Source organism: Xiphophorus maculatus, chromosome 17, assembly GCF_002775205.1.
Source record: "Xiphophorus maculatus strain JP 163 A chromosome 17, X_maculatus-5.0-male, whole genome shotgun sequence".
Taxonomy (NCBI): Eukaryota; Metazoa; Chordata; class Actinopteri; order Cyprinodontiformes; family Poeciliidae; genus Xiphophorus; species Xiphophorus maculatus.
In genome coordinates, this window is record NC_036459.1 from 9,924,469 (window position 1) to 9,952,340 (window position 27,872).

The 27,872-nt window shown below is 37.6% G+C and overlaps 1 protein-coding gene across 3 annotated transcripts; it reads left to right on the plus strand.

Moving 5' to 3' along the window:
* LOC102233833 (FYVE, RhoGEF and PH domain-containing protein 6-like) lies at window positions 1-27,872 on the plus strand. 3 transcript variants are annotated; one of them, XM_023350289.1, is made up of 21 exons: window positions 1-233; window positions 2,600-4,385; window positions 8,935-9,046; window positions 12,700-12,767; window positions 12,845-12,875; window positions 16,237-16,388; window positions 17,272-17,428; window positions 18,548-18,635; window positions 19,546-19,596; window positions 19,679-19,737; window positions 19,812-19,883; window positions 19,983-20,051; window positions 21,020-21,103; window positions 21,263-21,342; window positions 21,425-21,527; window positions 22,590-22,748; window positions 22,830-22,932; window positions 23,585-23,679; window positions 23,757-23,885; window positions 23,966-24,114; window positions 24,918-27,872. In XM_023350289.1, the coding sequence occupies exons 1-21, from the start codon at window positions 224-226 to the stop codon at window positions 24,958-24,960; spliced, it is 3,600 nt and encodes a 1,199-aa protein (XP_023206057.1). In that variant the 5' UTR covers window positions 1-223; the 3' UTR covers window positions 24,961-27,872. The 3 variants fall into 3 exon arrangements, with proteins under 3 accessions (XP_023206057.1, XP_005799143.1, XP_023206058.1); XM_005799086.2 differs by having other exon boundaries at window positions 22,605-22,748; XM_023350290.1 differs by having other exon boundaries at window positions 12,703-12,767.

Genomic DNA, 27,872 nt, shown 5'->3' on the forward strand with positions numbered 1-27,872 from the left:
AATAAAAAAAAAAAAAATGGGAAAACTAACTGGCTCACCAACTTTATCCGCGTATCCGCTGGAGAGATAAGGAACAACAGCGATGGACCCTCTTGTTTTCTCCCTGGGTCGGTTTTTTCTCTGACAATGCCGAGGGAGGGAGATAAAATCCCGATTTTCTCGGAGTTCCATTGAAAGTAAAGTTTTTGCTCATGGAGAAAGGAGCGAGAAGAAGTCGGGAGTCATGAGCACAGGTTTGTGTCGAAGCTAGCTCTTCCTAGCTGCAGACCAGCTCTGTGGTTATGTTCAGTTAAAGCGAAATACGAACGTTAGTCTCAGTTACTTAAGTTTTTGCGCTATGAATGAACAGAAAATTACATTTGTAAGACTGTAACCGTCGCCAGCATCCACTGACTCAATTTAAAAAAAAAAAAAAAATCCTACCCAGAGTTAATTACAGTTTTTCATAATAACAGCTTTCAAAAAGATAGAAAAGCATCGGGTTTGAGCTTAAATGTGGGTGATTTTTAAATAACAGTTATAATCCTTTGTGTTTGTGGTAGCTAGAGGGGGCAAATCCTTTGTCCCAAACATCTGTCCTGCTGTTGATGCAACAAGTCAGACCCATCATGTGCTATTCTAGCGGTATAAACTGCTAGTATCTTCATTTTAGATTGGTGGATGTTGTTAAATTCAGTAGCACAAAATAGGGCAATCTCATCAAAATAAAGCCAGATTCTAAAAAAGAAATTAAGTGAATTTAAACTTTTCCTTCTTTATTCTCGCTTTTCCGTGTTTTATGAACCAGAATATTATGTTAACATGTGCTGACACATTCGGTTTATTTCTAAAATACAAACTAACACCAAGGCTCAAAACCGCCACTCTTGGATTTAGCTGTTTGATTTGGTAATAACTGCGTAAAACGAATATTTTTAAACTCGATTTTATAGCCGAATTATGAAGTGAGCCTTATAATAAAAGAATATGTAAAGAAATGCACAAATAATGGAACGAGTGTGTTTATATTTAAGAGAAGATTATGTTTATGAGTTATTGTGAATGGAGTTTGGTGAGGCTTGCAGCTTGCATGCTTTGCAGAGGTTTTTTTTTAGTTGTTGGCCTTTTCGGAAACATCCGCTCGATGACTCCACTCCTCATGGTGTCGACTAGCAAGGAGTTTCAGCCAGGAAAGCGGAAAATATATCCCCACTAGCTGATTTCACAGCTTTTCATTTGTCTGACCAGGGGGATGTTTTGTCCTTTATTTAAACCAGGTTATTTCCCGCTGCGGATCCAGGTCGTCTCCCCACTTCCAGATTTAATTTACAGAATGTGGAAAATTACATAATTATAGTTAAGTTCTACTGAGCCATGACATCCACATGTGGCAGGAAAACTGTTCATGTTTTAGGTGTGCACGGATATAAATCAGCAGTAAATAAAACCTTCTCAGTCTTTATCTGATTTTTCAGGCCTTGCAGAAATATTTAAACCGCTTCAAGTTTTTCACACTTTGCCATGTTTAGTCAGAAAACAAATGCATCATATTTTAACAATTTTTATTTGTAAGAAACTTTTAAAATCATGTTTTTTTTTTAAAATTTCATTTAACTTCATAGTTATTCAGTTATTGTTGGTCTATAACTTAAAATCCCAGGAAAGTAAATTTAAGGAATTTAACTTTTGGTTAAATGCAGCTTTATTTACAGTAAAAAAAAATTAAAAAGAGCTTTAACTAAAGCAATTAACAATTATGTTGGAAATGGATTCTTCTGGCAATTAATCAATTAATAAGATTTAAAAAATGTCACATTCTGCAGATTTTTCATTTACCACTTAAGGCTTTCCTATGCAATATTACAAATACATTAAAATATGTAAATAAAACTCAGTTCTTTTCTTTAATAATTTTTTTTTTGCCTAACATGCAATAACAGCATTCCTTTAGTGAATACTTGATCATTTGTAGCATATAATTTATCTGCAGCTAAAGAAATAACAGCAACATATAAAAAGTTCAGCTCTGTCTTCCTCAATTATTATCAATACACTATAGGGCTGATCTGTTTATTTTTTTGGATTAACCAATTAATAATTGAATAGCAAAAGGTTCTTAAAGGAGATTTATTTAAATAATTTGAACCAGATGAAGCTAAAACTGCAACAACATAATGAGAAACAAAAGCTTTTTAAAACTTTAAATATATTTTATACAGTTTTTTCTTAATTTCTCCCCTGAGTTTGTTGTTTATTTCAGCAAATGACTTTTTAACATTTGTCCAGTTAACAATTAATTAAGTACTAAATTACTTGAGATCCATAATTGATTAATCACGATTAATTGTTTAAGCCCTACAATAGAAACTATGCTGTTATTGGCAAAAAACTCAAGAAAAATATTCAAATATCTATTTACATAATTTATTTAAGGAATGGCATTTTCTAAAAATTTAATTGGCTCTCTGTTTTTACCCTCTGACCCAAAGATTTGCCCTTTGACCTCAGCCTAAACTCCTGCTTACGGCTGTCTTTTCTTACATTTCAGCAGGAAGGGGAGATGTTTTGATAAGCTGTACAGGGAGACAAAATAAAGTATTATCTTTTATTTTATATGCAGGTGTAAAGAAGCCTCCATTAGCTCCCAAACCAAAACTCCCCGTTTCAACCAAACCTCCCATTGCCCCGAAGCCATGTCCTCTCTCCCAGCCCTCCCCTTCTGTCCCTAAGAGGCCAAAGCCAGCTGTTGCTCCTAAACCATGCCTACCCAGATCCTCGGGCTCCTCATCGCCACCTGTTTCCCCCCCGTCGCTCAAACCAGCCGAACCCACCAGTTTGGCTCTGGATGAGAACCTCTTCCACCTCAACTCTAAGAATGGGATTTTATCTGAGACAGAGAGTCGTGAGTCGGATTATATCATCTCCACCTGCTCCTGCTCCGCTGGGGAGTGTCACCCTCAGGAAAACGGAGACACAAATGGATCTGCAGCAGATTTCGACAAAGAGCCGCTGCAGAACGGGGTCACCATCGGCAAAAGCACAGAAGAGGAAGAGGAGACCCATGAGAAAGGTCCAGCGGACTATAAGAGTGAAAGAATTAGCAAAAAGCCAAAGGATAAACCTCAGAGACAGAGACATCTTGATAGGGGTTTAGTGAACAAAGAGAGGACTGAGGAGGATTCAGGCGTGCCGACTGAGGCCCAAACAGCAGAGCAGACAGCAGCCTGTGATGTTGCAGGCAACATCCTGACAAGCATCCATCCACTGGAGTCTTCTCAAGCAGAAGAACAGACGTTTCCCATCAGCACCCAGCCCAATCTACCAGTCCCCGCCGCTCCCAGTAAGCCTCTCCCAGTGCCTCACCCACGGAAGTTCAAAAAGCCGGCTCTGGTGAGGCAGGACGGCGTGGAGGGTCAGGATCAGGCGGTGCTGGTGGAGGAGCAGAAGAATGAGACCGAGCTGCAGCAAGCAGACGACTCTGAGACCCAGACAGACTCGTGTTTGGTAGATTTAGAGATGGACGTTCCCGTCCCGCCTCCAAGACAAACCTCCCTCTCTCCAAGTCTGCACAGAACTGTCCGCTGTTTGCTCAACAAAAACACCTCCCACTCCTTAGACCTGCTGTCCCGCCCCGACTCCGAGGGTCACGGTAAGGAGGCTCAACAGGAGAATGAGGAGGAGGACGGGTACGGCGACTTCGAGCGGTACCCGATCTCCCACACCCTCCCCAAACAGCTCAAACTGGGCTGTCACCGGAAAGCCCTCTCCGCCGAGGATCAGCAGTCGCCCCGGGCACCACCAAGGAAACCTCAGAGACACAGCCTGCCAGCCACACCGCCACCCTCTGTCTGCCCTCCTGCGCCCCCGCATGCCAGCACTCCCATGAGGGATCTGCCGCCGCCTCCTCAGGAGAGAACCGCCTGGCGCTTCTCGCGACCCTACGTCACTTTCTTCAGCCGTCAGATTCCCACCAGGAGCAGCGTGCCGCCCAAAAGCCGAGCACCAGCGCTGGGGGGCAAGCAGAGGGCGCAGTCCTTCTCCGCAGCCGACCTGGCAACCCGGGCCGGCTCGTCCCAAAAGAGGAGCCTCTCTTTACGCAAGCTGCTGGAGCTGCGGCTGAATGTGAAGATGCTGCCAAAGCTGCTGGCCAAAGGGGGGCAGTCCCTGGACTGCACCAGCACGGACAAAAGCCTGGGGCGGCCCAGCAGCTGCATCGAGGACCCTGATATCCACAGGGAGGATGTGGAGTATGAGAACGTGCCGCTGTACGAGGAGATCCCGGAGTATATGAACCTGCCGTTCCACGGAGCAAGGCTGGGCTGGCCGCACGACCCTGACGGAGGCGACGCCAACATCTACGAGGTGCAGGACCCCTTCCACAGATGCAGCGAGCATGAATACGAGAGGTGGGTTCAGACTACAGCACGCACTTTTATGTTGCTCTAATGCTTCATATTTGTTATTTTACAAAATTATCAGAGAGATTAGAGTGGAAAAGGTTTTATGCAGTTAATTTCAGAACATTAAAAGAAGAAAACTTTCACTTTACAATTATGTATATGTTGTTTATTTAACTTTTTGTTTACCATAAAGGGCTAAATTTTTCAAGATATGCTCAATAAAAAAAAGACATTATTTTGTGTCAGCTGTATTAACTACTGACCGAATAAACAGAAAATTGTGGTTTTCTCACATAAATAAATTTAGATTTTCCGTCAACGGCTCTGTTTACACCTCTGCTTAAGGATTACAAGTGGCGCCCTCTGCTGGACGGCGGCCAAACTACAACACTAATAACGGACGTTATGAGTAAATCAATATGGAACTCATTTTTATTTAATAAACTAACAATTGACCGTTAGTCGATCAGTTGTTTGGACCCATAATTTGAATAACAATACTGGAGTAATTCCAGCTCTTTCAGTGGGAGAACGGCGACAGGTTCACTGGCTGTGACCGAAGCGGTTTGTATTTACTAGAAGACAAATATGTCGGCGTCTGAGTCTGAGTCAGTGGCTTTGAGTTTCAATAGAGCGTTGATGTGGTCTGAGTGGGCCTGTTTTCCTGTGGGTTATTTTCAGTGGCCGGAGCAGGAAATGTTTGAGAATCGCAGAAATCGCCACACGGCTCTCTAAATCAGGGAAAATGTACCTCCAGCAACCACCGCCTCGTTCTGGCTGCCCTTGCACTACGTTTAACCTCGTTTTAACCTCAACACTCTGTTTTTTTCCTCTCCTGAACAGTATGATTGGCTGGTTTGTTCTCATGCTAAAAAAAGAGCTAAGGAAAGTTAAATTTCACATTAAATAATTTTTAAGTTGTTTTTTTTTTTTGCAAATCTTCTCCACCCCAGAACAAAGCCTTCCCGTTTTTTTTTAAAGCATCATTTAGCAATATTCTGTTTTCATCAATTAATTGAACTTTCGGTTTTTAAAGATTGAAGTTTTGGAAAATCTGGATATTTTTTTCCATCAATGTTTACAGTAATATCAGTACGCCCAAGGCCACCATCTTGTCTAAACGCTTCTATTTATTTGGGCATGAAGGGTCAGGCTAAGATCTTCTCTTTTTAACAAAAATAAAATCATAAAGTTATGAGAATAAGTTGTAGTAATAAAAGATTAAAGTGAAATTACAATAAAGTTGAAATCATATGAGAATAAAGTCATAATATTACCAGCGAAAAAGTAATAATATTAGGCGAATGAAGTCTTAATTTTATGAAAACTCCTGCAAGAACAATAAAAGAAATTAAAACAAATTTTTTCTCCTAATTTTAAAACTGGTAAAACTATATTCTGCTAATATTATGATTACTATATTCTTGTAATTGAACAAAAATTCTCATACCATGGTCCTAATTCTCCATCATACAACTCAAAAGGGATGGTTGAAATAAAAGCCAGTTTTTGAAAATAATTTCTGTCCTTTGTAATTTATTTTTTAGACATGAAAACAAGAATAAAAACTATTAAAATTGGAAATTAGATCTAGTATGAGAAAAATCAAAGATTTTACTTTCAAGCAATATTGTGCAGCCCTAATCCAGACTATTATTTATACAAAACCAGCTCAAGAGCGTCTATAAAAATAAAAACATGTGATGAAAAGCAGATCATGTGCAGACAATGTAAATAACTTTGTTGGGATGTTTGCTGTCAGATGTCATTCTCTGGTTTATTATCTAACATAAAACCTCTAGTTTAAGTGTTCAGACTTAATTCCTGACCGTTGTTTATCTACCATCTGCAACATCTTCTTCTGTATAACTGATGCAGCCAGGATGGCTCCATTGTACACGGGTTTTAAATCAGCCTTGAAAGCGTCTAAGATGTGCTCTGCTTCTCAATTCAGTCTGGAATGCAGATCTTGGTGTTTGTTAAAGCGGAGACAGAAGCAGCGAGCGAATCCGTGGTGTTTCCCAGGCATCCGAGCCTGTTGAGTTTATGTAAGTAGCCTCGGGCTGTAAACAAGTGGCGCTCTGTGCCTGATCCACAATGCTGGAGAAACCGAATGGAGAGAGGGAATACGAGGGGTAAAGAAGAGAAATTTGGGCTTTTAGGTAAGAGAAAAACAAAGATCCTGAGGAGAAATGCAAGAAATTTTGTTTCTTTTTCCTCTAACAACAAAGCTATACTTGAACTAAATTAAATTCCTCCTGTTGTGAACTTTCCGGTTAGCATCAGGCGGCTTTATTCTGCAGGCGAGCCAAATGGAAACATCAGAGGCACAGACTCATGTTGCTGCTTGTTCTGAGCTGGCGGAGACGGCCTGTTGAGTGTCGCTCAGTCGCCCGCGGCAAGATAAGAAGCAAGTTTTAGAAGTACAGCTTTAAATGTCTCAACTGGCGGAAAATAAAGGATTTATGCCAACAATAATCTGTTAAAAACTTTCAATCATGTTGATAAATGTCCTATTTCAAGTCTTTTGGTAAAATTTTGGCTGCAAATTTGACCGATTTCTTTGGCTGAATTTGTTGGCAGGTTTTCATCAGTGTTTGGGCCCTGGCTTTTCTATTTCAAACCCGGCTTTAAAGAATGATGCAGCCACCTTCGTGCTTTAGAGTTGGAACAGCTAAAGATTAATAAATTATTCTGTCAATAAATCACTTTAAAAATTGGCACATTTAGAGAAAACATGAAAAGATGCTAATTAAAAAATTATTTAATTCCTTTAAAAAAAAAAAGAAACTAAACATTTTATATGTAAATAACATGCTAAAACAGCATTTCTTTTGTGAACACTTTGTTGCAAAGGATGCATCTCCAGCTAAAACATATCAGCAGTTTCTTCTTGACTTAACATCAAAGCAGTGATGGCTAATCTGCTGATTATTTTTTGGATTAATTCATTAATAATTGGAATTGTACAGTAAAAGTTGCTTAACATGTGACTTTTTTTCTTTAAAGGAATTTGAACAAAATGAAGCAAAAAATATGACATGAGGAATTTTGGGTAGAACGTAATTAAAGACAAAGTTGTTTTTGTCTTAAATGCAAAATGTTTAGATTTTCACAATTTTGGCTTAATTACTGCTCTGAGTATGGAGCAAATGGCCTTTTTTGAATATGTATACTCCAGTTAACAATTAATTAATTACTAAATCAGTTAAAGATTATTTCAATAATTAATTCATCATGATTAATCCGGTTAATCATTTCAGCCGTACCTGGAACAATTACATTTGGTTAGAAAGCAGTATTTTAGTCTTCATGCAGCAGAAAACGTCAATAAATTCAGTAAATAGAAGCTAAACTTTCATGGGAGGTGTGCAAGGAAAAACAATGTCAATGAAGACCAGTTTAGAGTGATGGTAACTTTGAGGTACGGCGGTGGAAGTATCATGATTGGGGATTGTTTGTTCAATCTGGATCTGGCCAATTCACCATTATAGAACCCATCATGAAAGCTGAGATTATCTGTTAAAACTATTAGACGTGGAGCAGAGCTGGACCTGCAACATGACAACAACCCAAAACATGCCCGGAATCCCACCAGGACCGCCTGAGAAAGATGCTGGTTTAGGGAAACCATCACTGAGACGCTCTGGTGTGAGCTGAAGCAGTTTGTACTTGTTAGAAATTCCACATAAGGGCATTTAACTGATAACAAGCTGAACTGCTATTAGTTACATTCCTAGGAAGGTTTTTCAGAAAAGGTTTAGAGATGCGCCGATACGATTTTGAAAAGAATTCTACATCGGATATTGGTGTCTGATTTATTCGGTCTAATTCTTTGCTTTGTGCTCTAACTGTAGTTTTTTATTATTTATCTTTATCTATTTAGAATTTTTAGTTGCACTTTCTGAATCATTTAAAAGATTTGTTGCAGTTTATTTTTACATGTTTGACTAGGGTAGTCAACCTATTGTTTTAGTCAGTTTCTATATTGTTTATTTTACAGTCGCTGTTGTATTGTGTTTACATGTTTGACCAGGACTATTGTTATATTTAAGTTTGATGCAGACGTATCAAATACATTTGTAATTAAGTACATTTGTGTCTGTTTAAAAAAATAAATGTTTTAAGTTAATCCAGCACTATTTTTCTGTATTGGATCAGTTTCAGTTGATACTAAACCTCAAATATTGGTATCTGATTCGATTTCAGAAGTGAAAAAAGTGGATCAGTGAATCCCTAGGAATGCTTAGGTGTTCTTTTGAGTTTTTTTCTAGTTGTAAGGATTTATTTTTGGAGTTCACTGGTTAGTTGTATGACTTGTGAATCCTACAGTGAAGGAAATATTTTCCTTGGAAACTAAAGTCAGACTTCTTACTATTTTTCCAGTGTCGGCGCAAGGTGACTCAGGTTGGGATTTTGATCTTTGCACAAGCTTTCTTTAAATCTTTAATTATCCAGGAAGTATTTTTCCAAGCACTCACCCACTCTTCTGCACAGACATACTGTACATGTCTAAAACATTAATTTCATTCACTGACATCCTCTTCCCAAACAGCGACTGGCTGAAGGACGATGTCCACTCTGAGGAGGACGAGATGCACAGTTCAGACGAAGAGGACAACAGCTCCACCTCCAGCAAGGAGCACCTGGACGAGGCAGACAGACAGGTACGCTCATTTCATCCTGTCTGGAATTTACTCGGTTGCAGAGCGATTTAATGACTCACCTCAGTCAGGAAGTAATTAAGTATGAAATTAAAACCAAAACATTTGCTAATACGGCGTGATTTACGACATCCAGAGCGGCTGAGGCCACTTGCACAACACAGAAAAACATGGAGTCACTAATCTTGGAGGAGGTTCAGTCAGTTGTTTTGTTTTGTAGCAATAACTTGTGGCATTGACATCTATTTTTTAAGATAAGATCAGAGGAAACATGAGGGAATAACACCTGGAATTGACATTTCTTTTTCACATTTTGGCCACAAAATGTTATGTATATTAATGCATTTTGGGGGAATTGCCAGATGCAAAAACAAACTTTTTGCAAGGGAAAATCCAGACACACCTCTCAGGTGTGAATCTGCTGACAGGACAAACTTTAATTAGCTCTTAACAAATCTGCCCATTATGAGAAGTCTTAAGAAATCCTGTGGAATCCTCATTATTCCACAGGAATAATGAGGAAAATGGTGAAATCTGAAAACTACAGGAGTGAGATACTTAATATTTTGATTTTGATCCAGTACCAAGCAAATACAGAGCTTTTTATTCAAGTTTGATGCTCAAGCTTCTGATATTTACATGTTTTTGTAGTCTTTCTTTTGAATTTTAAGTTATTTTTGTTAAAACATAGAACAGAATCTAGACAAAGTTTATAGGCATTTATAAAATAGCTAAATAACCTATTATCCAGGAAAATTATTAATCATTCGCAACATCTTATCTTTTTCGCAAATCTTCTTTCTGTATTTCTCTCTTTTCTGACCAATCATTGCAACTTGGCAGAATTTCAACCAATCAGCTTTCCCCTCACCTAATTTCACTTCCTGAACCAGCAGAGATAAACTTTTTTTCCCCTCTTTTTTGTAAAAAAACATTTTGAGGTGTTTTGTAGGATCTTCTTATACTATGTAAACACTTTCATGTTAACTTGAATTCTTCTTCTGCATTGAAAATGTTATTTGCACTCTAAATAACTGTGCTAAAATCCTATCTTTTTTTGTGAAGTATTTTTGGTCTAGTTTTTAGTGCAAATATCTTACGACACTTGAAATAAGGCAAAACTAACTTACAAGTAACTTTTCAGCAGGATAAAGGAGCTTATTTTAAGTAAATAATTCCTTAAAATTGCTATGTCGTTACTATCGAGTATAAATTGTCGTTCGAATAATAAACTGTCGTCGTCAAATTCACTGTGAGTGTGGTTTATCCTACACCCTATGAATGCATCACTAGTTCCTCCCCCTCCCAACCTGAAATGTTTCTACCAATCACGCTGCGCGGAGAAAACAAACATGGTGGCAGCGAGAGTTTGAGGCGAGCCGTGAATGAGACGGTAACTGAAGACGAATCAGATGAACCAGTCTGGTTCCGAACAGAAACAGCGCTGGACCAATAATTTGGCAGTGGCTTGGATTTTATATGGAGGATGTCGAACAAAATAAGGTAATTTGCGAAACATGTTATAAAATTATTGCCACAAAAGGTTGTACCACAAATTTATTTCACCGCCTAATCAGAGGATTGTTTTACATGCCGATCATTGCCGCGCTGCCGCGTTAGAATTAGTCCGTTAAAGTGAAACCTGGAGACGTAGGTATGATTCATTTAATGCAATGGGAAAAATAACTAAAAACCGCTCATTCTTTTTTTTCTCGCTCTCGTGTCGGCTTTACGATACGAGCAGATTCGTTGCCATAACAACTGACAACAACGCATCTTTACGTATCAGGATTCAGCACCAAAAACACTCAGACATGATCCCAGAACAGAACATTCAGTTCGTTACATTTTGGGGGTTTTAGGCTTGATGTGAATTTTGCTTTTATTAAAATTCACTGTGGTAGATCAGCCACCGCTGCTATTAGCTAATCTAACAGCGGTGGCTGATTAGCTAATTTAAACAACTGCTTTACTGATGATCTGTCAGTTTGGGTGTAGGTCGTCTTTTTTATTTTTAAGCTGAACCAAAACACACCTATTTCCACAGCACATCTATTTGTTAAGTTTGTCAAAGTCAAGCCTAACTGACCTACTTTCTCACCTTGTTATCTAGTCCAGTGTTTCCCAACCCTGGTCCTCAAGGCACACTGCCCTGCTTATTTTAGGTATTTCCTTGCTTCAGTCCAGCTGATTTCAATTGATGACTGATTAACAGGCATTTGTTGAACTGCAATCAGTTGAATCAGGCACCTTAAAGCAGGAAAACCTCTAAAACATGTAGGACAGCGTGGCTTGAGGACCAGGGCATAGAGAGTTCATAGCAAAACGCTACATTCCTTTTTATATGAGCTTACATTTAAGTCTAGCAGGGAAATGGGGGTGGAAACTTGCATGGGTGACATCATGCTGCAGGGGGTCTATAGTTTAAAACAGGGGTGTCCAAAGTCGGTCCTCAAGGGCCGCATCCTTTGTGTTTTAGTTCTCTCCCTGGTTTAACGCACCTGGATCAAATGACGGCTCATTAGAGGCCTTAGGAGAATACTGACATGCTGAGAAGGTTGTTTCTACCACCTGGGAGAGAACTAAAACATGCAAGATGCTGGCCCTCGAGGACCGACTTTGGACATCCCTGGCTGAAAATAACATTGGAGCTCATTTAAGAATATCGTGATATATATCGGGTATCATGATATAGCAAAAATATATCAGGATATTAGATTTTCCTCATATCCCCCAGTCCTACTAGAAACTAGATCAAAAATAATTGGTAAGATTTTATGTTTTGTAGTGTGGGATAGTTATGTACAGCAATTTAAACTTTTTTGCAAGACCAGGTTATAAAAAAAAAAATCACAATTTTGACCTCAACATTTTGAAAGAAACTTTAGCTCGCAATAACCAAAATAAAAGATTGCAACATACTGGGGGGGAATGATCAATGCGACAAACAAAAACAATAGAAAAGCAGAACATATTTGTGTTCTGTACAAAAAATTATGAAAGAGGGCAAATCAAAACAAAATCTTTTTGGAGGTAGCGTTGAGTTGAATCAGAATCTGAAGTTAAAGTATCGATCCGATACTGGTATTATCGATGTTTCCACCTCTACTGAACCGACTTCCTTCCTCATTAGCTCTAGTTCAACATTTCTAGGTCACAGTGAACATCTCTAATCAGCACTGGAGACTTAACACTCAGCGCACGCATGCTGCCAAGCATGTTTGCTCCCTGTGACGGCCTTTTAGAAGTCTATGAGTATGTGTTGAAAGGGGGATGGTGAGCAAACACAGAAGGCACTGCGGGTTCAGGAATAGCTCCCTCTCTGCGTGAAACAGTTTTTTTATTCCCTTCCTTTATGCGTCCTAAATGACCCTCTGCATGATGTTGTCAACACCTGTGTCTGAAGCCCCTCAATGCTCGACAAATACAGCCTCAGATAGGAGCAGGCAGGCAGAGGCCAAGGCCAGCGTCCAAATCGAGTGACGCAGCGACCGCCCCGTTACTATCCAGCAGCAGAAAGAAAGAGAGAGGAGGCTTTTGTTTTTTGGTTTAAAAAACCCAGAGATCATCATGGTGATCTGCAGTGAGTCTGTGAGTAAACGCTACGTGGTTTTGACCTTTTCTGAGCGATCTTCTTACTGTTTATCGCTTTTCAGCAGGAGGATGAGATGAAGAGGAAGAAGGTGGTGCACATCGCCCAGGAAATCATGAGCTCAGAGAAAGTGTGAGTGTTTCGCTGATGCAGGACTTGCAGCTTGTGTCTGAAAGTGTGCTAAAATCATTTATTTCCACTTTTTTCAGGTTTGTGGACGTCCTAAAGCTTCTACACATAGTAAGTGTTGCTTTTATTCATTTGCTTGAGCAGCCAGAGGACAATCAGCGGCGTCTGTGATTACTGTTTGAGTGGCCATCAAAGCATTTTCTCTTGATTTGGGCTGTGTTTGAGAGTTTTACTGGTTTCACTGGGGCAGCAGTAGGCAGGTGAATACCAAACCACAATGAGGAAGGAGCTGCTTTGAACTTTTCTTTGACTGGAAACTCAGTAAAGGGATTGTGTTTGTTTGAATGAAAGAATACCAATAAAGAGATGATTAACATCCCATAAGATGGGTGGATGTTGGTGTTTACATTAGCGTCTATTGTTAGGTTAGCGTATGGATGATGAATTGAAGGAAAACATTTGCAGTTTTGTTTGTTTTCGTCAAATTCAATCATTTAAAGAGCTGCTTCACTTCAAGACAAATTTGCATTGATTTGTTGTGATTATCTGTAAGGTAAGACTTCTTTTTCTGGAGCACAGAAAGATTCTTTATTAATGTTAGACAGGGTTTCTCCCAGTGCATTATAAGCCTGGTGGGCCACCAGGCTTTACTTGTGCCCCCACATGGCTTAGCAATACTTATATATAATTATTATTATTTGTTTTAGATGTTTGCATTTTTTAATACTTTATAGTTGGTGTTCAGATATTAATCTTCCAATAACACGTGATTATCAAGTGATATTTTCAAATTTCTTGTCAACTTTAAACATTTTCTATCTCAAAAACACGACGGGCCGCTGACTGCCCCAGCTCCCAACCACCAGGCTTAGCAAGTTTTTGGGGGGAAACCTTGTGAGATGTTATTTGGTAGCCCTTTGAGGTTTTGAGGAAACTAAATTCTTTCTTGAGGTTTTGTTTGTTTGTTTTTCCAGTTTTTAATTGGTACAAGCTTGTTTTAAATGAGAAGATGACCAAGTTTAAACAGAGAAATTATTGTTATTTAGATCTATGTGGTGGGGCTGCACAGTGGCGCAGTTGGTAGAACTGTTGCCTTGCAGCAAGAAGGTCCTGGGTTCGATTCCCGGCCCGAGGTCTTTCTGCATGGAGTTTGCATGTTCTCCCTGATTGTTTTTTTTCCTCCCACAGTCCAAAAACATGACTGTCTGGTTACTCTAAATTCTCCCTAGGTGTGTGTGTGTGTGCATGGTTGTTTGTTCTGCCTGTTTCTGTGTTGCCCTGCGACAGACTGGCGACCTGTCCAGGGTGACCCCGCCTCTCACGCGGAACGTTAGCTGGAGATAGACACCAGCACCTCCTGACCCCACTAGGGACAAGGGTGTTAGAAAATGGATGGATGGATAGATCTATGGCATGAATGGTCTATGGCATCATTCTAATTACCTTATTCTCCTTGAACAAATATAGTTATTGGTAAAAGATAAAAGTTTTGAAATTGTTCCCCTCTAAATAAATCTACGGTCAATCCTTAGTAATAACTCATTGTCTTCTTTGATTTATAGCGTACCTCAGGAATGAAATGCTGGCCTCCTTCTGTTTTCTCTTTACGTTTGGGCTGCACGAAGCTATTTCCATGATGATATCAGTTTCTATAAATGCTTTCCTCTCACAGACGCTACAATTAGTCTTTGACATTTAGCATTTTGGGCACCATCATTTGTGTCAAGCACACTCTGTCCAGCTGGGCTAATACTACATTAGAATGGAAAATGCAATTTAATAACACTTAGAATATATTAGCAAATGATTATTATTTTTCAAGCTGTCCTTTGATACCAATATTGCACAAACTTCTGTTTGATTGGCAATATAGTCACAATATTTTGTTTAGCCCTAATTTACATTTTTCTTCTTGGCTAGTTTATTGGTAATAGTAGTAAATAATACATTTCTTTGCACAAGACTTTTATCTATACATGTCCATAAAGCCTACTGATCCCAGCAGCCTTGGTTTGTTAAATAATTATGTTTTTATCTCATTATTCATTTACTGACCTCTCATCCAATGTTTAGATTCATGCTGCACCTTTAGTTTATTCATAGGGATCATAGGATGTTTAGCTTTGCAAAAGAGCATGCAGAAAAAGTCCCCACTGCACTCATAACTCTGATTGTTAACCCCTCTGATTATACATAGTATTACTTGAAATTATACAATACTTTAACAAAGACTTTAAGGTGAAGTTGAGATTTTAATTTACTTATTCTACATCAAACCAATAATTTTTTTAACGGGGATATTAAAGGTGATCATTATGCTTTCTTGAACAGGTTAAATAGATTAAAACTAATTTAAAAATGTTCATTACATCTTTTTTTCACAAAATTATTCTTTATTCTACTGAGTTCTTCCTATTTTGACCTTCTTTAAGAAGGGCCTCTGTCACTTTAAATCCAAATAAGCTACTGCTGGCCATGCACCAAACTCAGCGTTTACACTCTTACATGTAGATGCGCAATCATACAACTGTACATTTTTGAAAAGCAGAAGTGGAGCCAACAAAAATGCAGCAAGCAGTTTCTGGATGGGGAAAAATCAGCTGACTAAACATGCTGGAACTCCGCTTGGGTTGCTAGGTAACGGGTTGGGCTAGGCTGGGGTTGCTAGTCCAACCCCAGCCAATTTTTGGTACTTGGAAGGTTTTTCAAACACCAAAAATATTAACTTATTGCTAAAAAAACAACTGTGTGTTTTCTTTCTAAGCACTTTAGCTGTGTTTAGAAACAAATGGAAATACAAAAACGTGCAGAATATACATTTTGCATAATAGATCCCCTTTAATATATGCAATTCTACTTGAGAATGACCCAAACACAAGATTTATATCAGCTGAGCGATGGAACTGGTCAAAAGGTAAAGATAAAAGTCAGCCTCTGTTCATTTAAGGACACAGACAGAAGTAAAATAAGGTAACAGATCTCCTAGCAGCCTGTAATATGGCTGGAGAGTCCACCTGTCTGGTAGCTTTAGTAAAACCGCAGCACGATTAGTAGAAAACTCTCCAGGGGGAAGGACCAGCAGAGTCCAAGAAAAGAGGTTAGATCACATTCTTCTGGCTTTGCAGCAGCTGCTTCCTCCGGCTACAAGCCGTGACCTCCACACAAGCATACCTATCATAATTCTCTGTACTACGTGCTTATGTTTCCGAATCTGCTAGACCCTGTTTTGATTTGGGTTTGTTTACTTTGTGAGCTGGCAGGCTCAGTAGAGCGGACGTCGGGTCCATGCTCGGGTTCCCTTCCCTTCCTTCCAGGTGCATGTGTGCGTCGGTTTGCCGGGCAAACTCAAAACGCTGACTTGGCTGTCATAAAATGTGGGAGGGAAGTGGGGTGGCATTTATGTTCCTGTTCAGCTGCAGCACAAGTCCTGGGTGTGTTAATGTCTCTGATTTGACCTGGTTTGTCTCTTCAGGACTTTCGGGATGCTGTTGCTAAGGCAACGCGTCAGAACGGGAAGCCAGTGGTGGGCGAGCGGATCCTGAGTCAGATTCTGTACTACCTGCCGCAGCTGTACCAGCTAAACAAAGACCTGCTGCGAGAGCTGGAGGACAGGGTGGCACACTGGTGCGCTCCCACTCTGAACACTTAAATTACACTGAGATTTAGCAATAAATCCAAGTTAACAGACAAAAAATTGGATTTTAGTGAGTGAGCAGCTCTCAGAAAACATTTTTGACCCTTTATAAGATCATTTTTGCCTTCATTTGAAGTCAGTTTTCAGCATTAACCAAACGTTTTAGTATTCACAACTGTTGGATAGTAACTAAGTACATTTACTTGACTAACGTTTTAATTATTACAACTAAATTACAGTAGTTTTATAACTATATTAAATTAATCAGAGTGAGGTTGTAGCTAGCTACATTTACTTAATTACGTTTAAAGAAATATCCCCCGTATTTTAGGAGTATTTTCGCAATGCTTTACTTTTACTTTAGTAAGAGTAGAGAGAGTTCTGAATTCTCTACCTACCCCACTTACAGACACACACCTGCCATTTTTGTTAGTTTTAAACATTTTATATTGAAAGAAATTGATTTAGAAAGATGCTTTTCTTTCCTTATTTTGTAATTATGTTATTTATATAAATTATTTCAACTTATGTCTTTAAAATACCAAAATTTATTCAAAACTTTATATTTTGGTCCATATGATTATGTAATTTTTAAATATTAAATGACTTATGTTTTGATTAGCTACTCAGTACTTGAGTAGACATTTTACCAACATTTTTTTACTCTTACTTGAATAATTTCTTGGATTTGCGTACTCTACGCACCTCTGATATGCACAAAATGTTTTTTACATCACTGTTTACTTTTTTCTGTATATTTTAGTTTAGTATGCGTTAGATACCAGCAGAATCTGTTCTATTATTGGAAAGTGAAACTAGTTTTCACCCTTCAGGGCGTTTGATTCATTACAGCCTATTTGCATTTCTTAACAGGAGCGACCACCAGAGATTATCGGACATTTTTGTCCAGAAAGGTCCCTATCTGAAGATGTATTCCACCTACATCCGCCAGTTTGACAACAATGTAGCCCTGCTGGACGAGCAGTGCAGGAAGAACCCTGCATTAGCAGCTGTCGTCAGGGAATTTGAGGTAGATTTGGGGTCTTATTTCATGTTTTTTCTCTTTGCATTGCAGTGGTATAATATCTACTAAGGATTTTACCTTTAGCTGTAGGGTTAGGGTTAAGGTTATATATCTGTTAGAAAATGGGTAATCAGTATGATAATAATCCAAAACAGAAAGTCAAATCACACAGAAATGGTTAACTAGAAAAAACAGCTTTCCTCCATTCCAATTTCAGCCCCTGCAGTCGCACATCTTCATTGCGTTGTGACTTGAGGCGGTTGAAGCTGCCGCTAACTAGCTGCTAACATACTGTTGCTAACTAGCTAACTAGGTAGCCTTTTTCATCTATCCTGTCAATGCAAATTTATTGCCACTTTGCTGGGCGAAGTTTGTACATTTATGTAGAAATAAACTAAATATTATTAAGAGAAGAGAAATGGCCTTCTTCTGTTTCTTATTGGTGGTTGACCAGAAACGTTTAGTAAGCATTACTGCCACCTACTGGTACGGAGGGTGACTCAAAATGTATATTTTTTTAATACATGTAGTATTGATTATTATATTTTTTTAATCAACTTTTACTAAAAGTATGGAATAATTTACTTGGTGAATTTCCCTGTAATATAATAAATAAATTAAAAGGTTCTTAATTTTTTTTTTTTATTCTTCCAACATTAATCTTCTTTCTATCTCATATATTGAACATACTATAATTCCATGTTGTACTGTTTCAAATTCGCCACAATATTGATGTTATTGATATTTTCCTGGAATATTCTTTCACCTTTACGCTCCAAACTTGTAAAATGTCATAGAAGATTAATTTTCCAATTGGAAAAATGTTTTTTATTTTACAAAGTAAGCAGCAGGGAGATTAAGAATTGCTCCAAAGCTAAGTTGGTTAACATTTTTTATCTATATTTTCCTGTGTGAGATCATGCTGCAGCAATAAAAGATTAGTTCATTTTAAGTCTTATTTAATAGCTAAAGCTCCTGCCTCTGGCTTCCAGCGCAAATATAGTTAATAGTGATGTACTGTTGCTACATCACAGCAACACAAGTTTAAATAATTTGTAAGGTTTGTTGTGTTTGTGTTGAAGGCTGCAGCCTTGAATTGCTCAGCATTTTTTTTTTTTGTCTCAGATGAGTCCACGATGCGCCAACCTGGCTCTGAAACACTATCTTCTGAAACCAGTGCAGAGGATCCCTCAGTACCAGCTGCTGCTCACAGGTACAGACTCTTCTTCCTCCTCCTCCTCTTCCTCTGAACACTGTAGGTCACCAGTTTATTAGATCATGGCAACGCTTTATTGGCAGCACGAGAATGAACCAGCATTTATTTGTCCTGGCTGCAGTAGTGGATATTTCTGCAGCATATCGCCACCTTGTGAACATTTGTAAAAATCTATCCTGGAGAGACTTTTTATTTAAACTATTGTAACATTCTTGAATAGGGACAAGATAAATTGGTTAGTTTAGTTACAAGATTTATTGTCAGAGGCAAAAAAAATTTCTACAATAGGACCAAGAAAAATATTCAGATAACTAAGCTATTTAGTATTTTTATGGTATAGAAAAGTTTAGCCATCTCAAAATCAACTATATTTATTTATTTGACTAAAAGACTTAAAAAAGAGGAAGAGGATATGATTACCAAGGTTTAAAGTGAGACAAAAATAATGTTTAAAATATAATAAAACGTAAAAATTCTAAATTAAATAACCAAACTTGTCTAAAAACACAACATGATAAAAATAAATGAATAATAGGACAAGTTAGATTAAATACATGTTCATTCATTGTCATTCTGCAGCCTTTGAGATTTACTTGTAAAGTCCTCTATAAAAACAGATTTATATAAAACATTAATCTGTAAATAAATAAATATCACAGACAGAAAAAAAATAGCGATTAAGTCCATATTTAGGTACATTTATTGATTTTAAAAAATATAATTTTGTGAGTCTTTCACTTAAAGAAAATTATATTTAATAACATACATTATGACAGAATAAAAAATTGACTTTTTAGTAAAAAAATAAAAAGAACAAAGTGAGAACAGTAAGTAAATAACTGAACTTTAACCTCAGAGTTTTGCTGTAGAATAATCTGTATTTAAAGCTGTTTTTACTCTTTTGCAGATTATCTGAAGAACCTCCCTGAAGACTCTGAGGACTATAAAGACACACAAAGTTAGATGAAACTGTGTTCACCTCTAGCATAGAGACTGAAAACATGCCTTTCACTGATATTTTATATTTCCTCTCCATGCAGCTGCACTCAGCGTCGTGAAGGAAGTGGCCAATCATGCGAATGACATCATGAAACAAGGGGTGAGACTTTTATTCCCACTAAATGCCGTCTGTTTTGCAGCATCACGCCTCGCCTCTTCTCCTCTGTGCTGCAGGATAATTTTCAGAAGCTGATGCAGATTCAGTACAGCCTCAACGGCCAGCATGAGATCGTTCAGCCAGGCAGGGTACGTCCAGAACCCGAAAAGTCCTGAACAACCTGTCACAGGTTCAGGCTGAAGCCAAGCAACACAGAAGTGTGTTTTGAACATGTCCTCCGTTTCCAGGTGTTCCTGAAGGAGGGGACGCTCATGAAGCTGTCCAGGAAAGTCATGCAGCCGAGAATGTTTTTTCTGGTGAGCAACAAGATTTCCGCTAGAGCATTCTGTAATCTGATTGGTTGAGCTGCTCATCGACTTCAGTGGAGAAACATCAAGTCATTCATTAAGTTTGACTTTTTGTATGAAGTTTTTGAAAGTTAAATCTAATTTGATAATTCGAAAAGTGCTACTTACAGCTGCAGCCAGATATTTTCATACACCTAAAAAAAAAAAACACATACACATTTTTTTCTCACTGTCTGAAGTTCTATCAGATTAAATTTATTGTGTTTTAGATTAATTAGAATTACTAAAATTAATCTAATCTGCTAAATGCCAGAAAATGTAGTGAGAAAATTTTTAAGACATTTTTTTGTGACTTTTTTTGTATATTTTAACAGGAAGGTAGTTTACTTTAACACAATTTCTTTTGATTGTTTTAATTTATTGAATATTTATTCCTAATTTCTCAACGACTTATTTATGTGTAGCTGAAATAAAGATTGTCTTATATTTTATACATTAAATGCTTCTGAAATTGTTTTTTTTTTGTCTGTTAAATTAATCTTTTGTTCTTGGAGCAGTCAGCTGATCATGGTGTGTGCGAGAGACATTTCAAAACATTTTGTTATATTTTAGTTTACCTTGTCCCTGCATTATCAGAAGACGTTACTAACAACAGTAATAAATTATATCATATAATGGTGAACTTAAACTGTCTCTTTTAGTTAATTTATATTGTTTTTAATCTCCAAAGTGTACTGCTGGAAAAAATTTAAAAATTACCTAGAAAATGTGTAAAAAGCATTTGAATTTTACTATGGGAAAAGGAGCTACTAGATAAAATATTGATTTATTTCTATTTTTATTGAATTAATGGCACATTTGTGACCTGTTTAGATTAAAAACAATTGAAGAAGCATCCTTAAAAAGGAGGTTATGTGTCATATTAGGTTTCTTTTTTAATATAACTTATTTCTGAATTGTTTCTTTTTATTTTCCAGTTTAATGATGCACTCATGTACACCACTCCGGTCCAGTCTGCCCAGTATAAACTCAACAGTGTTCTGTCGCTGGCTGGAATGAAGGTTTGAGACGCAGTTATGATTACGGTTTATGATTATTTTGCTGGGGTTTTTTTATGGCTAACGTGATTTTATAAATCCAAACCTTGGTTAGTTATGGCCACCGTGAGTTAAGAAAATCTCAACATCTTTGCTGATTTTGTTTTTTTTCTGCGTTTCCAGGTCAGCAAGCCGAGCCAGGAGGCCTATCAGAACGAGCTGAACATCGAAAGCGTTGAGCGCTCCTTCATCCTGTCTGCCAGGTCGGCACTCGGCTTCAGAGTGACGCTGCCACCGCCGAGCGTCTGCTGTGACTCTGAGCTCTGATGCGCTTTGTGTTCGCAGCTCGGCTAAAGAGAGAGACGAGTGGCTGGAGGCCATCGGGAAGGCCATTGAAGATTACACGAAGAAGAAAATAACCTTCATATCCAGTCGCAGTCAGGAAGAGGTAACGATAAATCTGTGTGGGCATCTCAGGCAACGTTGATATATGACAGCTGTATAACTGAAAAGTGACTCATTCAATAGGTTTATTACACAAACAATATTAATTTTGATGCAAGCAAATTAAACTCTAATTTAGTTTTCTGACAGTTTAGTTTCTAGTGGAAATAAGACAAAACTTAAAGCTTGTTTTAAGTCAATAATTCCTTACTATTGATGACAAAGTACTAGTTATAAGTGAAATAATCTGCAAGTGGAACTGGTATTTTGTCATAAATATTAAGGAATTATTGCCTTAAACAAGCTCCTATATAAATTAATTTTGTATTACTTCAAGTGCACTAAGATATTTGCATTGGAAACTAGTCTGAAAATACTTGGTAAGATTTTGTGTTTTTGCAGTGGGATGTTCAAAGTGAGGCCCAGGGGCCATTTGTGGCCCCTACATTATGATTTTTTTTTTTTTGTGTGTGGCCCTCCTGACCACAGTTCACAAACAAACAAATAAGAGCAAAACTACAACTTTTAAATTAAAACCTACTTACAAAAATGTGAGCTGCAACACAGAGCAATCATTTTTTCCAAGCTTCATGGTTGTCATGGTAACTGGGACCCCATCTACTCATTGACTGATACTCTAAAATACACCTTGGTGCGTCTAACTCTGTTTTTAACTGCTGTGTTAAAACCTAGCTGAATACAGAAAGTGTTTTCAAGTGAAAACTGACCTCAGATGCTGCTTTTACTTCTGAGAACAAATAATATATGTTTCCGTTTCTTCCATCAAGCCCAAAATAATAATCAAAGTGGATGCCTTTTTATTTAACGAGGAAAAAACCTTTAAAGTCCCATTCGTACAAAAAATATATTTATTATTTGCTTAATTAGAATAGCTCATAATTAGTTTATTGTTGAGTAGGTACATTTTGGGTGATTTTAGTTTTTTTTTTTTTTCACTGAGAATTTAGTGGAAGAAAAAAAATATGGCTAAAAAAAAGTGCACCAGCAACAGGTGTCAACAAAATGAGCTTTTTGATACTGGTTTATTTTTGTAATATTTGCTCAGTGTCTGTCCATGCAGGCAGAATGTGTCGTTGACAGCGGCGCCCCCCTAGGTTCAAAAGCTCCAATCTGGATCCCAGACCTCAGGGCCACTATGTGCATGATCTGCACCTGTGAGTTCACCCTTACATGGAGGAGGCATCACTGCCGGGCCTGCGGAAAGGTCTGCGCCACATTTAGGATCCACCTTTTAACGAAATAAAGCAACCCAGCCCTAATGCGCATTTCCTTATCTCTCCACCAGGTGGTGTGTCAGGCCTGCTCCACCAATAAGTACTACCTGGAGTACTTGAAGAACCAACCGGCTCGCGTGTGCGACCACTGCTTCGCCAAGCTTCAGGAAAACAGTGAGTTTTTCCACAATAATCAGCAGTTAGAGAAAAGAGATGTTTGTTTTTTATGTGGCTATGCAGAGTAGATGCATGCAGTCAATAAGTTATCTTCATATGACATCTTTATGATGCCATATAAATGAAAATAGAGATGAAAATAGTGGTCAAAATTTCAAATTTGGACTATAAAATAAATTGTTCACATTATTACCTATTACTAGGCATACGGAAGAGGATTAGGGCCACTTCCAAAAATAAAGATTCAGTTTTTTTCTCAGAATTAGAATTGTTTAAGTTGTTTATGCTCCATCTTGGAAATCCAGAATTATAACTCAACTCTACCAGATATTTCTGGTGCAGGCTTTCAGTGTGAACAAACAGTTATGGGATTATTTTTCATATGCTAGCAACATAACTGACATGCACCTAAGAATGTTTTCGTTATTCCATAGATTGACACAGGATTAGAATTCTGAGATTAAAGTCAGAAATCAGAATCCTGAGGAAGAGTCAGAATTCTGAGAAAAAAAAATCCGATTTCTAATATGAAAGTCAGAATTCTGAGAAAAATAAATAAATACTGAAATTAAAGTCCGAATTCTGAGAACAAATTGAGAATTCTGAGGAAAAGACAATTAACTTTATCATCTAATGCAATCCATTTTAGGCGACCGCTGTGCTTCGTCATCAACATCTCCCATTAAATCTGGAGCATTTTCCTTCACTAGAAAACAGAAGAAGATTCCAGCTGCGCTAAAGGAGGTACGACACCTGAACAAACGATGTTCTCAGTCGATATATTCAATGACCTGGGTCTGACTTATCTCCATGGCAAGCAGGTGTCAGCCAACACTGAAAACTCCTCCATGAGCGGCTACTTGCACCGATCCAAAGGCAACAAGAAACAGTGGAAGAGGCTGTGGTTTGTCATAAAGAACAAAGTTCTGTACACCTACGCTGCTAGTGAGGTACGCCACTGGTGTTCTCCTGGTCGCGTCGCGGCTCGGCTCGGCTCCCTCTAAACTGGTCCTGGTGTGTTTTGGTGCAGGACGTGGCGGCGCTGGAGAGCCAACCGCTGCTGGGATTCTTCCTGAGGGAGGAGAAGAACGGGCCGGCTCAGAAGCTGCAGTTCAAGCTGTATCACAAAAACACGCTGTTCTACATCTTTAAGGCTGACGACATTCCCACAGCGCAGAGGTGCCCAAATAAACACAGCCGTCTGTCATACACAAATTCATATAGGTATTTATTTAAAAACCTTAAAAAAGCTTAGAGAAAAAAATACTGAACACTGAATTTGGGTCTGGAATAGTTTTTAGCCTCCTTCACAAAGCACCTTAACTTATACTCAAAAGACACAAAGTGTAGTTTTTGTGTAAACCGCTGACTTTACACAAAAGTCAGCTGTAGTTTTGTCTTGAAATAAGACGAAATTAACTTTCAAGTAACAATTCAGCAAAAATAATTCCATAATATTGATTTAAAAAATTATATTTTCCCTTGTTTTTCAGTTGCACAGGATGCATGTCACATTATAGGTGAAGCATGCTTTAAAACAATTTACCTTAGTTTCTTGTTTTGTACATCAGAAAAACCCAACATTTTAACAGTAGTGTGAGAACTTTTTGAAGCTACTACATCACATGTAGGGTTGGTGGACTGTAATCAAGTTTACAAAGAAATGCATTCATCAATAAATTGTCCCAGAAATTATTTTTGACAAATGATAATATTGATATTTTGAACCAATTTTCAAGTAATTTATTTGTAATTGCATAATAATGCAAGTTCACCTTCTCAAAGATCGACAAACTTTAATTTCTAATACTGTAACTGGAAGACATTTTAAACATGAAAAATAAATAAAACAGAAACAAAAAATAAAATCAATAATGAAGTCTCTGTAAGCAAAATTATTCTTCAAAAAAGGACAAGTTGAGACCAAAGCACCAAACTGAAGAATTTTGTCATCTAGTTTCTTTTTGTGCTTCCACATTTAGATGGATCGAAGCCTTCCAAGAGGCGATGATTCTGGAGCAGTAGATACTCAGATCCATCCAGACGGATTACAAACCGCACACGGAAACCTTTCAAACAAAAAGCCAGCCTCTTGACGCTCGGCCGTGCGGACTCGGGTCGGGTTCGGAGCGAGTTGCGGCTGCAGGTCAACAGTCAAGTCCAGAAGCACGTGTGAGGAAGTTTAACCAAAGTGTGCGGAGAAATTTTCAGAAGTCTAAAGTCTGGGAATGAATTTCAAAATGCTTTCAGATGAAGGAATCACGACAAGCACTCACTGACAAAAACAAAGCTGAGCACTCAGATGGAGATTAGATTAAAGCAGGAGGTGCAAAGGTGAAAGGTCATCCAACTGAGACCATGTGGAAAACTGAGAAACTGGACACAATAGGAAACGGTCAGTAACAGCAAAGGCAGCTAAAATGACATAAATATATTTAAAAAATAGAAAAAGTAAAATATCCAAAATCGCCTATAACAACAGTCGCAGCCTGTGGCACAATGGCTCTTCATAACTTTGGTTAAAAAAGGAACCAGTTCCTGTTTTTAAATGGTTTTATTTCTATTTAATGTTTGTTTTACCAGAATAAAAAACACACTGAAATTAAAAACCTCTTTTTAAAGGGAGTCCTGGCCAAGAAGCAGCAACAAATGCAACACAAAAAGTTACACAGAAAAAGGAAATGTCAAGCTATTAGAAAAATGTAATAATAAATGGAGGTTTTCAATTGTTTTGTAACATTTTCCTGTAATTTTTGCACTGAATTTTCACAAAGAATGACACTAAAAGTACCAGAAATATGTTTTGGATCTGTTTTCCTTGTTATTAGATTGCAATCAGTGTGCTTTTAAAAATATATATCGATACTCTTTTATATTTATATTTTTAAAGATAGAAATAAAATGCTGTTGTTTTTTTAAGAAATTTCCTAAAAACTCTAAAAAGTTGTCTCTTTATTAAAAAGTAACATTTGCAGTTTTAAACAAGTTTTATTCATCTGTCCTGAGGGCAAAATAGTTGTAAAGGTTTATAATGAATTAGAAGAGGACAGAAAGAGAAGTAAAAAATTTGAACATAATGGAAAAGTTAATTTATTTTAGTGATTTAATTCAAAGAGTGAATCTTAATTACACACTGAGAAATGACGTTTAAAAGATTATTTCTGTTCATTTTTACTGCTATGGATTACAGCTAATGAAAAACTACAATCATGATATTAGTTCTGATAAATAAAAAATATTTTAGGTACAGATTTGTTCAGGTAATCTTACAGACATAACCCCATTCAAGGACGGTAAACACCAAAAAGGTATTGCTGAAGAACCTGGCTATTCAGAGGAAAGTTAAGTGGAAGAAAAAAAGTGTAGTACTAACATACACCCTTTGGGATACACTTGATAGGACTGTGAAGCAAAGTTTATTCTAGAGACAATGTCAGAAAAGTCAGGTTGATTGCTGATCGCCACCTTACATTGATGAAGTAATTTATGCAAAAGGAGCCCCAACCAAGTATAGAGTGCATACTGTACAGGACATGGGTACATGTATCGATAGACTGACTTTTCTCTTTTAAAAAGTGTTTATTTGTTTGATCTATGATTCAGATTTTTGTAGAAACTAAATTTTGAGGCGGTTTCCTGGTAAATTGTTGTGGTTTATTGTGGACCTAATCAGTGGATATCAACTACAGCTTGTAAAAATCTCCATTTATCTCAATAAAAACTCGGTTGACATGTAGATGGAAGGTGCAAACACAGCAGAATGTTTCTGTTTTATACACTCTGCTACTCCGAATCAATATTTAAAGACATGGTTGATTTTGGAAATGAACTTTTCTTCCATCTGTTTGTTTAGCAGACAGAAGTTTGCCCTCTGGTGGCCGTTCTAGACATGGCGCTCCATTGGAAATTATGTCCAAATACACATCTGGGTGCTAAGCTGTTGTTTTTCAATATGCAGGTTGTGATATATTTTTATCCCCCGTTTGCTGCACAGTAGTTACATGAAGCAATTTTGCCTGGATAATGTAAGCAGATTTTAAGGAACAAGTTGGGATTTTACTGTTAAACTCCAGCTTTAACACTAAACGTCTACGTTCATATTAGTGCCTAAGAGTTTAACATAAACAGAAATGTTTAATAATGCTGGATAAAACTGGAAATATCAAATTTTTTATGGAGATATTTTTCTTGTTTCTCCTGTTTAGCCAAACCAGAACGTTTAAAAGTTTTTACTGTGTATAAGGACATAAACGAGCAATGCTGACCTTTTTCTTCCGTTTTGTTTTAAAGGTCGAGAGCTAATATTTATAAACTAGGAACATTTATTGTCTGAAAAGCGCAGGCTGCCACTTATTTTCAGATTCAGAGTTTTTTAGAAGAGGATCAAAATCCTTTTTTTCTCTTTTTTATCCTATTTTTGCACGTAAACACTGTGGGAAGAATGCGTGAACTATGTTTCTTTTAAATGGATGCTCAGATGCAAAGACTTTAAGGAGTGAATATTTCATTTTACAGACACTGTGGCTTTTCCCTCCTGTTTTAAAAATAATAAGAATAAAAAAAATTGTTTTTTAAATTTATTTGGCATCCATTTTTATGTGTGCTTTATGTCTTGCCAGGTCACCCACCAGTTTGTAGTTTAAAAACAGCATTTCATCAGTTTTATAACAGATTTCTGATGACAAATGTGTTGAAAAATCCCTACATCTTCTTTTTATTTTGTTAAATGTGTCTTTAGTTCTGTTTGGTTTGTGTAGAGTCAATAAAATTTAGTTTAGTTAAAAGATAAATAAATCTGCTGCAGCCTGTTAAGAGAATCAAGTTCTGAAGCGTTCCTCTGTGACTGTACTTTAACATTTTGTAAACAGTTTGTCTCTTATGAGCAGCATTTCTAAACTGTCAGGCAACAGTTTTTTAATAAAGTGTGAATAAATATA

Excerpts from the sequence above, each read along its gene's own strand:
- LOC102233833 (XM_023350289.1), top strand. Across the intron at positions 4,386-8,934 it reads AGCGAGCATGAATACGAGAG|CGACTGGCTGAAGGACGATG; the intron begins GTGGGTTCAGAC and ends CTTCCCAAACAG. Across the intron at positions 23,886-23,965 it reads ACACCTACGCTGCTAGTGAG|GACGTGGCGGCGCTGGAGAG; the intron begins GTACGCCACTGG and ends GTTTTGGTGCAG.